General features: G+C 41.6%; 1 protein-coding gene across 5 annotated transcripts; it reads left to right on the plus strand.

Moving 5' to 3' along the window:
* Positions 1-978: 978 nt before the first annotated feature.
* LOC117303866 (monocarboxylate transporter 12-like) lies at positions 979-11,219 on the plus strand. 5 transcript variants are annotated; one of them, XM_033788260.1, is made up of 6 exons: positions 979-1,385; positions 5,250-5,386; positions 5,715-6,104; positions 8,688-8,831; positions 9,438-10,391; positions 10,732-11,219. In XM_033788260.1, exons 3-6 carry the CDS (start codon positions 5,819-5,821, stop codon positions 10,890-10,892), a joined length of 1,545 nt encoding a protein of 514 aa, XP_033644151.1. In that variant the 5' UTR covers positions 979-1,385; positions 5,250-5,386; positions 5,715-5,818; the 3' UTR covers positions 10,893-11,219. The 5 variants fall into 5 exon arrangements, with proteins under 5 accessions (XP_033644151.1, XP_033644152.1, XP_033644155.1 ...); XM_033788263.1 differs by lacking the exon at positions 979-1,385 and adding an exon at positions 4,685-4,700; XM_033788261.1 differs by lacking the exon at positions 5,250-5,386.
* The last annotated feature ends 377 nt before the right edge of the window (positions 11,220-11,596 follow it).

Genomic DNA, 11,596 nt, shown 5'->3' on the forward strand with positions numbered 1-11,596 from the left:
ACTTGGTAATTACTCAAAATAATTATTAGCATAAAACCTATTATGGTATAAAACATTGTGAGAAACGGCTCCCTCTGAAGTGCCATAGTTTTCGAGAAAAACTTTAAACTAGCCCATACGGAATGTATTTAAATAACCCCATTGAATGGCCTCGTCTCCAGCTCCAGCGGCAAGATTCTACTATAAAGGAAGCCAGGAGCTTGGACAGCCCGACGGCGGCTCGTCAAAAGACTACTTCTTTTCGTCCATCATACCGCCCTCTTGTGTCTAGGTTGATTTAATTTTGTCCTTGTGTTTACGTGGCCTTGTTTATATCTTTGCGTGATGCAATTCTCGTCCACTCTCAGATAGTATACTATTTCCTGTGAGCTGGTTTAGGGGCCATTCTATCGTTTTTTACCAACATAGTATGCACTGAAAAACAAAGTATTGTCTCAAATGAACTAGATAATATTTCAGATCATGTTTTTCTTTTTCATCAGGGATCACGGGGGGGGGGGTGTTCAAGGTCCTTGGGAATTTGTTTTAAAGCAATTTGTTCTGCTTTAAGCACCTCGATAGTATTATAAAATGAACTGGCCTGGGCCGAATTTCATTTAGCAAAAAACTTGCTTAGCAAAAGAAAAACTTGCTTAACAAAACTGGTTATAAGCCAAATTCCATAACGAGGGGTGCAAGCATGCACATGAAACTTGCAGAACACGAAAGACTGTTACTTGCTTCTTATTGCAAAGGACCTTGCTAAGCAGATGTTTTCTACCATTCTACTAATATGGGCCCAGCGCAGGTCAGTAGACTTTGTATTTTCATTAATAGTACACCTCCGTTGTAAGTTCCCATTGTGCAATACACTAGGCTTAGCATTGTCCCTGTTCGACCACGAAACAGCTGGCTGTATTTGCTCACGTGCACCAACATGCCCTATAAGGCAAAACAAACGACTGTGCATTGCCCAGTTAGTAGGAGATAACCCTGAAAACTAGCTCTGTTCGAGTGCAAGGATCAGACGGTAACGAAATGGCTACATCATCAGGTTTTTTCTCGGATGTGCAAACTTCAAAGCAAAAAAGTTAGTAAAACCACCTCCATGGTAAAACATATATTTTGTTTAGTAGGCCCCACTGCAACAGGACGTAGCATATAGAATGGAGGTAGAGATGATAACTATTATTTACGATTAGAATACAATCAATCCCCTAATTGCGAGTGAATAATGTGAGTGACATTGTATTGTAGTACGTGATCGAAGTCTTCCATGTGTAAACACGAAGTAGGCTACATGTTCGAACAGCGGTGCAGAGAGGCGAGGACAATATCAATTGTTTCTAGTTTGATCTCTGTCCTTTCTCGTTGATCTGTGCACCTCCAACATGATCTGAACACTGGTAAGTAAATTATTACCTTCCGTTTGATGAATTGTATACAAACCAATATTCTCACTTGGTGTATAGGCTCTACCTCCATGTCCCAACATAGGCATTACAATAACAACCCTGTGAAAAGTTTGACACTCAACTGCCTTGGTCACTGAATTTGCAACAGAATAATGTAAATAATGTAAGAAAAAAAAACCCTTGTAATGTTGCATTACTTTGCGTGCTTTCCGGATGCATAATAAAAGTTGTGTATAATTATATAATAATTTTGATTGAGAAATTACCTCTTAAAAACGAAAAACACGATTCATCAGAGAGGGAGCCGTTCATCACACTAATTTAATCTATCAACAGCTCTCGATCCGTTGTTTAAAAAGTAAGTGTATATGCTAACAATATTGTTGTAGTGTCAAGTGCCTCAGCTAGCTGATTAGCGATTGACCAAAATGATTTCATACCTGCTTGACATAAAAGAGACACATATTGTTCACCATGTTTACTATATTATTGACTATATACTTATGAATGTTTTCTACAGTTGTATTTTGAATTTATTTTGCAATTTTGCTGTTGTCTTTGTCTGGTTATGTGTGATCATTAGAGCAAGGAACAGATCAAGGGTCCCCCTGTGGGCCTACATGCGTGCCTGTGTTTTGGGTTTCCCTTTGTCACCCCACATGCACAGTGTATTTTGATGTGTCATAAATCACTCTAATATGCATAATGTACAAAAAAATAAACTAAACTTAACTTAACTAATTAGTGGTGTGACCGGGCATGCCCTGATGTGTTTAAAAGATATTGCGGGAACGGTGAAATTGTGCTTTGAAAATGAACTTTCCTACCTTACGCTTTACAAAGCTCCAGTGCCCAACAGACATGTGGTAATGACACTGAAAATTAATGGCAACTTTGGTCAGAAAAGAAGATAGTCATAGCCTACAGCCGCTAGCTTTGGATACGATAAATATATACATTGAAACTTTTCACTTCGAGCAGCGAGTAATAATAATAATATCGAAGTCTTAGCGCACGTATCTACCAAACAAGGTACTCAAAGCGCTGAGATTCAAACTTTCAGAAAGATAGGTTATTGCAGTGATGAATTCTGAGACCCATTTTTTTAGCACCTTATAATGGTTTACAAACAAGATGCAACGGTGCTTATATCAGCCACAGCCAGGAACACCGGGGCGAACCCCTTCTCTTTTAGATAAGTGCACTGGGTTCTTTTACATGCGTTATATATACACAACACATGGGACCAACGGCTTTACGTCCCATCCGAAGCACGAAGCAATGGTTAAGTGTCTTGCTTTAGGACACGAGTGTCACGGCTGGGGATTCGAACCCACACTCTGCTGATAAGAAACACCAGAGTACTGCAGTTATGGAAAATACACTTGTTATCCCCTCCAAAAAGTAAATCTGAGAAGCGCCACTGTAGTAACGCTTCTCATGTAGCGTATCCCACTCACATAGTTCTTCCTGCTTGGACATTAATTTAATACCGCTCAAGCTTCAAGGTTTTCGGTAACATTTGGAAATCTTTACAACTTTTTCTAATTAAAGTTTCAAAGGTTAGATTTACTGTCATTTTTCTACGGTTTTATGCACTGTATAATTATCTACACGTACTATAAATAGGACCATCAACAATAGAAAGATAGGACTGAAACAAACAGCTGTTATATTTACATCTACAGATAGTTTTAATTACCAAACGTATAACCTACAATTCCAGAGTAACTTTACATATAAATTTATACATTTAAATATGAATAATATTAACTAAATATAAATAGTAGACCTTCGGGTACAACCATGTGTAAAATCTCTTTTGAGTGAGTGTTGGCTCTGAAAAGAGCCGGTCACTGGTCTCGACGTTTCGAACAGTATAATCTGCTCGTCCAACTAAGGAGAAAACTTTTTAGCTACTTATTTTCTTCACAATCACACCACGCTAAGCTTCGAACACTAATACAATCCCTTCAACGTTCCCCACATAACGTATACTAGTTGCTATAATAGCTGAAGAACATTATGACAACTGTTATTGCACTCTGGTCCTTGCTCTCTGTTTGCACAGAGTAACGGTTTGCACAGAGAAAAATCCCAAGGGGTGATGGGTGTCATTCAGAAGGTCATGCCGTACCCTATGGTTTATGCTTAGAGCAATGGTTTATGCATGGTTTATGAGACATATGCAGCCTTCACCCGATGAACCCTTATCGTTGCAATTATGTTCTGGATGTCAAAATTAAAGATTATGTTTGTAGTGGCTAGTATACGACAACTATTTCTAGCCTGTGGATTTTGTTTCTTCACAGAACTCTGGAAAAGGTATTAAGTGCTTTAATACACGTCGGTGTATAAGGGTAAAAACAAAAGCCTTGATGCAAAAAACTAAAATGTATTTCCAGCAACTTTCAAGAAGGTGGGTGCAACCACTAGAGAAAGGACAGAGACTATGGAGGAAGGTTTCCTTTTCCTTTCTCCATGGAGGTAGCTCCATTTCTACCTCCATGGTGCAGCCATCCATTGAGCTATGTAGGTTACCAATGGAGCTATTAGCCAAAGCTCCATTGTATTCAACTGTTCCTTTGTGTCCCGAGAAGTAAGATTGTACCCTCCCAGGGGCGTAACCAACCAGCCATGTTCATTGGGGGGGGGGGCATGCCGAAGCAAACACATAAAATAGGGTTATTTAATGTACGGAAACATTAAGTTGGAACATTTTGTATAAGCTGTTGCAAACGACCCGTCTATTTTTATAATGGTATTATAATGTAAACAAGTATGTGTTTCTGAGCCTGAGGTTTTCTACCCTTTAGCAGAGTCTTTGATACGTGGGGGTCTTGAATGAAGGCTAAATGACAACTCAACACACACAAACAAGTAAACAAGCGTAACGGATGCATTGAAGTGGAAATGTGTGAATAAAGATGGTGGCGGGGGAGCATGGGCTAGGTAGGCAGAAGCGTCACACAAGAGGGGTGGAGGGAAGGGGCTTGAACAAACGCAAAGGGGTTTGAAACGCACAGAAAATTAAATATTGGAAGAGGGAGAAAAGGTTATCTATTCCTCAAATTGGGCAGACTAAAAAGGATGCTATTTATGTGGGTTAAAGGAGAAGGCATAGACAAAACAGTTATTAGTCATTTTCCTCTTGGATGATCCATGAATGGTCATACCATTCAGTTGTGGTTTTTTCGAGGGTCCTGTATATTTCATGTTTGGTAATGACTCTGGAAATTAATGACAATTTACCCGTAGGCCTACACAATGGAACTACACGAGTAAAGGCTGACTTTAATTTAAAAGGTAAATCTTTTTTTTTCTTTCGGTAATGTGCGCATGTTCAGAACTGCGTAAACAAGAAACTTTCCCTGGTAGGTCTGCGCCAGCCAGCGTTCGACCATGGTTCGACTATCTCCCATTGCTCTGCCAGTTTTCATGTTATCAGCAGTTTATTGTGTAAGGACCGCATGCAGTGCATAGACGGCTGTAAATGTATTTTCCTTTGTGAGTGTGGCAAACTTTATACCCAAGAAGTATACATGTATAGTCCAGGGCCCAATTTCATAGAGCTGCTAAGCACAACAATTTGCTTAGCACGAAACTTCTTCCTTGATAACAACAGGATTACCAACTAAATTTTCACATGATTTTCAAGATAAGCAAACAACAGCTGAATACCAGTAACAAGAAATATGCAACAAATGGAAATTTTGTTGGTAATCCTGTTTTTATCAAGGAAGAAATTTCATGCTAAGCAAATTTTTGTGCTTAGCAGCTCTGTGAAATTGGGCCCTGGTTTGAGCATGGAGGGGGTTCTTCCTCCATGGTTTGAGACGCTGTTTTCTTTTGTAGTATAATCACCGTTAGAGGGCGCAACATCGACTGGGAGGGACTGTGAAAGTCTACTTCAGAGCCGGATGTTTGTGTGATACAATATTAACCGGTAACCAATCACACTCTGCGCCTTGAACACTCAGCAGGGTGGATACGTGTACAAGTCTTCTTTTACCCATCATTGCACTTGATTGTATTTGCTGCACCACGGAGCAAGGAGTCGGTCGCGACCGACTCCTTTGTGTAATAGTAAAACACACATTGAAGATAAAAAATTTAAACATAAACATTACACACCACCAACTTTGATCTGTTGGTTTAACTATTCCTCAAGCCATAATCAGGGGTCGATTTCACAAATATTTAGGACTACATGTATCAGGACTAGTCATATGAGCTATTACAAACTTAAGGCCTTACTCGAGAGAAGACTAGTCTTAACTCTAAAATTCACTGGAACATTCATTTTTCTCTCTTCTTTAGAACCTCACAGATCGCCAAAATAACTGGGTCCTACACCAGCCTGTGCCGCATCTACCTCCATGTAGGCTATTGACGATCAACAACAGAGACTATAATACCCGAATATGGAAACAATTGTTATTCAGAAGCGAAATAATGTCACCGAGACCTGGACGTACGGGAGAAAGCCGTCCGTCGCAAAGCGGTGCGGCTCGCTCTCGACCAGCGGCCGGGGTACGGTGCGATGGGGCCGGGTAGTGGTCTTCGCTTCGTTTATGACCTTACTTCTGAGTACGGGAGTCCTCGGCACACTGGGCATGTTCGTACCGATATTCCTGCGGGAGTTTAGCTTCGGATCCGGGGAGCTTGGCTGGGTTGCCAGCTCGGGAGTCAGCGTGGAGAGTTTTGCAGGTGAGGTTTGTTTCTTCTTATCTTCTTCCAGTCAGGTTTTCATCAAAGTTATAGAAAGAGGGGACCAAAGCTTTGCAAACTCTTAGCAAAACATCGGCACTCAATGAATCAGGGCATTCTATATTATTTTTATGAAGATTTGGGGTTGCACAAAATAAAATAATTTGCAAGAGTGGGGGTTGAACGTGCGACCTCCGGATTTAACGTGGCGGCGCTCTTCTAACAGAGCTATCTAGCCCTGTTGGCGGTCTCCCTATATACTTTGTCATTAGTATCTTTGTTCAGGGGTGTCATTCAGAAGCCATAAAACCATTAACTGCCGTGTGTAGCCAGGGATTTGAACCAACGACCCCTGGTGATATGAAGTACCGCGGCGCTCTACAAACTGAGGTATCTAGCCCTCCGGTCTTCCTATACTATCGTTTCGGTAAAATTTCAGGGGTCCCACTCCAGTCAGAAGCCATACGCCGTTTAAACTGCCGTGTAATTTATCAACATGTCGAGTGAGAATAGTTGAAAGGTAGAACGTTTGAGACGTAATGTGCAAAAAATTTGTTTGGGGGGGGGGGGAGGGGCAAAGCCACAAGAAGAACAGGTGTATGTGATGAGAGCATGACGGACAGGGTGAAGGGTTTTAGAATTGTTCAGTTTTCTTCGTCACGATATTAAAACTGCACCAAAACCATGAATAACCATGCATGACGCATTGCTAAGATCACAAGCATACTTTGTTGCTTGTATATAGTTCTAAATTTTTGTACTGTATGCCATGTTTTAATAATGTCCATCTGTTATGTCCTTTATTGTTTCTTCTTAAATTGTGGCATCAGGAGATTAACTCGATAGTAATTTAGTTTACTTTTTTTCTCTCTCTCTCCTAATGTATGTGCATGTAATGTTTTCTTTACTATTCTTATTGTCTGTTCTTAAATTTTTACCTGTGAAATTAATAAACGAATGAATCATAAGCAAAGAATTCTGTATTTTTAGACTTCAAAATAACCACTTTCGTTTCGCAAATCATGCAAATTTGTATTTGTTATTATTTTGAATTTGTTAGTATTTGTTGAAACAGAAAGTTATATTAATTATCTGTTCTCAATTTATGTTCAAATATTTTGAACATGTCAACTCAAAGTGTGTTGGGGTATAAACCGTGGGGGGTTAACAAACTCCCAGGGCCTCCCCTGGGCTGTTTTCCATTTAAAAGAGAAAATGTGGGTTCAACGTGACCCCAAACCGCAAGAAACAGGTGACAGTTAGTAATAAAGATGAATTTGATTGCATTTGTTTGCTTTATGGGGACTAAGTTCATGGTATACTAGCCTTGTCTCAAGCCTCTTTTAAGCATGCACCCGCTTTGAATTCACCGCGCATGAACAACAGTAGTGGCACGGCACTGAATTCGCTCGTCCCCAGCGCCTTGCCTTAAATGCGCTGGGGATGGGCAAACGTATCAAGCACGCTCATTGGTCTGTCCAGAAAATGCTCAGTCTAGTCACATCACGCATCACACTCATGCTGCAACCATAGAAATACACTGCACGCATGACGTACATCCTGGGCAAGAATCTGACCAAATTGATTAGCCCATCCCAGCGGTCCAGGTGAAGGTACTGCAGTAGGCCTATGCAGGATACCGTGGGGTCGAAACAGGTTTTTTATTCAACCTCGTACAACGAAGCCGCCACAGTATACATTTACTGTATATTAGGTACCCCCTGCACGAAGTACAGTGCAGTTCGTCGTTAAACGTGCGGTTCATGCTACCATGGTGAATTAAAAGCGTGGTGCTTGCGTAAAAGGGTTTCTAGACAAGACTAATGGTGTACGTGTGGGTCACATTTTGTTGAAGATAAAAAAAAAATCCCCTTGCCACACTGTACCCAAAAGGTTGTTTAAACAATGAAACGTATATCACAAACAAAACACTGATACAATTGTTCGTATTTTGAACTTCAACATTCCATTGTCCAAGGCCAGAGAAATAAATATAAAATAAACAGATAATTATTGTGTTGGGCTTATCCCTGACCGAATATGGGAACCTAAGTTAATGTTTGTTTAGCCTCGGAATTTAACTTTGCGGGGGAAGGCCGTTTTATGTTTCGTTCTGCAAAGAGCAGTTCCATTGCAAAATCTTCAAATACAGTATGGCAAAGTTTTGCAACTGGGTCGAGACCAAGGGCAACAGAGGCACCAGAGGCACTGGCATCGGTGGCCCAGGCCTGAATAAACTCGAAATTCCAGGCCTGTAACCTCATCTTTAAGAGGGCAAGGCCATTTTCATTTTGCGAAAGGCATCCCCATTGCAAAAATAATATTAAAGTCTTTAACGTTTTAAGAGGCACAATGCCAAGACCGAGGCATCTGTGGCTTCCGTGAAAACCAGGATGAACTGTAAAGGTACCTTTTCTCGACTTCCACGTCTTGGACCCCGGTTCGAATCCCGCCGTGGGATGGGCACTATTGGTTTTCAGTCCCTACACCAGCCTTCACATTCAGAATAAATGAAATGAAATGAAAAGTTTGATTCAAAATAAATGTACACAATGAAAACGCAAACATTATTTTTCTTCGAAGGACCAATTGGTAGTTTCGTGGTGAAGCGTATTGGGTGTCGACGTTCCATCATGCTTGGGGGAATTCTCATGGGATGTGGTACCGTCTCGGCGTCGTTCGCAACCACCGTCCTACATCTCTTCTTCTGTCTGGGTCTCGTGGCAGGTAAATACAATAAATTGTTTCGAGAAAAAAACGAGTGTAGAAAATACGCCAAATTGTACTGCTTATCGACAGAACGCTAACAATCACAACTTATTGTCGTATGTAAACGATCACCTACAGCAAAGTTCCTGTAAAAATACCATAGGTATGTTATGTGTTCTGTTTTGGTGGTTTGGGTTGGAAGCCCACCGCTGCCACTATGTAATATAGGTTTTTCTGGCGAATGTCAGCAACAACAACAACAACAACAACAACAACAACAACAACAACAAACTCCTCAATTTAACAACCGGCTAACTAAATTTCGTTTGAAAATGATTGCCCCGATGGATCAGCATTCAAAAAAAGTCTTCTCAGATTGTGCTTCTCAGATGTATTCCTATAAGGGATTATTCCTCCGGCGTGGACTTTTTTTGCTCCTGATTTTCGACGGTATCAAAAACGCGTCTAGGGGCACGCCTGTTTTTTGTAATTCATCAAGCTCTGAAAACAAACGGCACAGTACAATGTACTTCAGTTAAGCTCTTCTCACTGCATAATTTCCTGCTATGATCAATTTTTCCCGCCAAAATCAGTCAAAAACGTTTGGTGTTTTGTTTTACACAGGTCTCGGTGCGTCAATGATTCACGTAGCAACCGTTGTCGTCATCGGTAAATACTACAGCAGACATTACACGGTAGCCAATGGCATGGCGTATTCGGGTCCCGGGGCCGGTGTCTTCGTCTTCCCACCTTTGGTCCAATACCTCAACGACACTTACGGCTGGAGGGGGAGTCTAGTCATCGAGGCCGCTATCCTCTCAAATGTGTTAGTGTTGGGCGCCCTCGTGCGGCCAGCGTCGAGGTTTAAATCGAACGTTCTTCATCGCAAATCCCTTGCCGTACGGGGAGGTGTCGTGGGGAGGAAATTCACAAGTTTTACCGGTGGTGGGGAGAGTAAAGAAAGCTGTAGTAGTGATGGATATTCTGATGACACAAGAAGCACTGCTGAAGAATGCAGTGAGACTCAACCGAGGGATTACTTAAAGGGCAGTGTAAACTATCAGGACGACTTGTCCATCAAGTCGGCCCCGAGTCTTTGGAGGCGCTTTCGGTTTTCCGTGAGCCATACTCACCCTCCAGCCGTCCTTGCCGTGTACAGTGTTTGTTTTTTCCACACTGCCGGTTACTCCAGCGTATCAGTTCATCTCGTCAATCAGGCCATCTCGTCCGGTGTTACAGACTGGCAGGCATCGCTGCTACTCTCGTGCCTTGGTATAGGCAGCTTCATGGGTCGAGTTGCCCACAGTTGGTTCCTCACATGGAAACCCATCACGCCCTCGCGGTTGTTCACATTGGCCCTTGTGGTGTGTGCACTCACTGCCGCACTGATACCACAAAACACCACAGTTGGTGGAATGATGGCATCAGCAACGACTGTTGGGTTGTGCTGTGGTATTTGTTTCTCGCTGGTAGCCGTTATTCTACGAGACCTGGTTGGTATCACGTACCTGAGCTCTGCGTTCGGGTTCTCTTTATTCTGCTCGGGCATCGGCTCAACAATGGGAGGATATGTCACTGGTAAGTTATCTTTTAAAAAAGAAATGATATAAGATAATTTCTGGGTAAATTAATTGAGGGCGTTTTTTGTTTGTCAATTTCAAAGTTTCAAAGGCATGCTATGTATTTTTGTGTGTATGTCCCATCACGGCTTCTTTTTTACATACTTCACGTTTTATGATGATGCCTTTGTCAAATTTTTCATTTTTCGAGTTAGAGGCTGTTTGCCATGGAAGGGCCACGTGGCTTAGCAAAAGCTGTCGTCACACAGGGCTGTTTTGTTTAAGTAACATAATTTAGCCTAAATAAAAATCACTAAATTTACTATGGTTTGTTCTTGTATGTTTTGTACTATCGTCAGGTGCTTTAAGGGATGCAACGGGAAGTTACGATGTACCGTTTTATCTAATCAGTGGGTTCTTCGCCATAGCTGCTCTATCTTCTCTCTTACAGTCATTCGTTTACTGGCACCAAGAGTACAGACACCGCCACCTACCAGGTCCAGGTGCCACGCCCATCTGAGGGCGTGTGCAGTACGGTTGATAACAGTTATTAATTTTATCAGAAGATAAGAACTTCCTACCACGCCCAAGTGCCACGCCCTTTTCAGTGTTTGCACATTACTGGCGAGACAGTAATTGTTTTCAGACATAATAACTTCCCAAAAGGCCCCGGTGCCACGCCCCATGCAGTCATTAATGTTTTCAGGACATAATAACTCCATCCGAGGCCCAAGTGCCACGCCCTTATATGACTCTACACTGATGCCTTCTTGAATTCCCTTAAAGACACTGGACACTAATGGTAATTGTGGTAATTGTCAAAGACCAGTCTTCTCACTTGGTGTATCTGAACATAATTATGCATAAAATAACAAACCTGTGAAAACCTTAGCTCGATTGGTCGTCGGTGTTGCGAGATAACTATGAAAGAAAAAAACACTCTTGTCACACGACGTTGTGTGCTTTTAGATTGTTGATTTCGAGACCTCAAATTCTAAATCTGAAGTTTCGTAATCAAATTCGTGAAAAAAAAATCATTCTCTCTCGAAAACTACGTCACTTCAGAGGGAGCCGTTTCTCAAGTGAGGTTTTATGCTGACAATTATTTTGAGTAATTACCAATAGTGTCCACTGCCTTTAAGCAGGCTAGTCGAAATATTGAGACCAATACATGTATTAAGAACTCACTCCGCGGCAGTAAAGTTAATGTAAACGAGAAGTCTC

Source organism: Asterias rubens, chromosome 20, assembly GCF_902459465.1.
Source record: "Asterias rubens chromosome 20, eAstRub1.3, whole genome shotgun sequence".
Taxonomy (NCBI): domain Eukaryota; kingdom Metazoa; phylum Echinodermata; class Asteroidea; order Forcipulatida; family Asteriidae; genus Asterias; species Asterias rubens.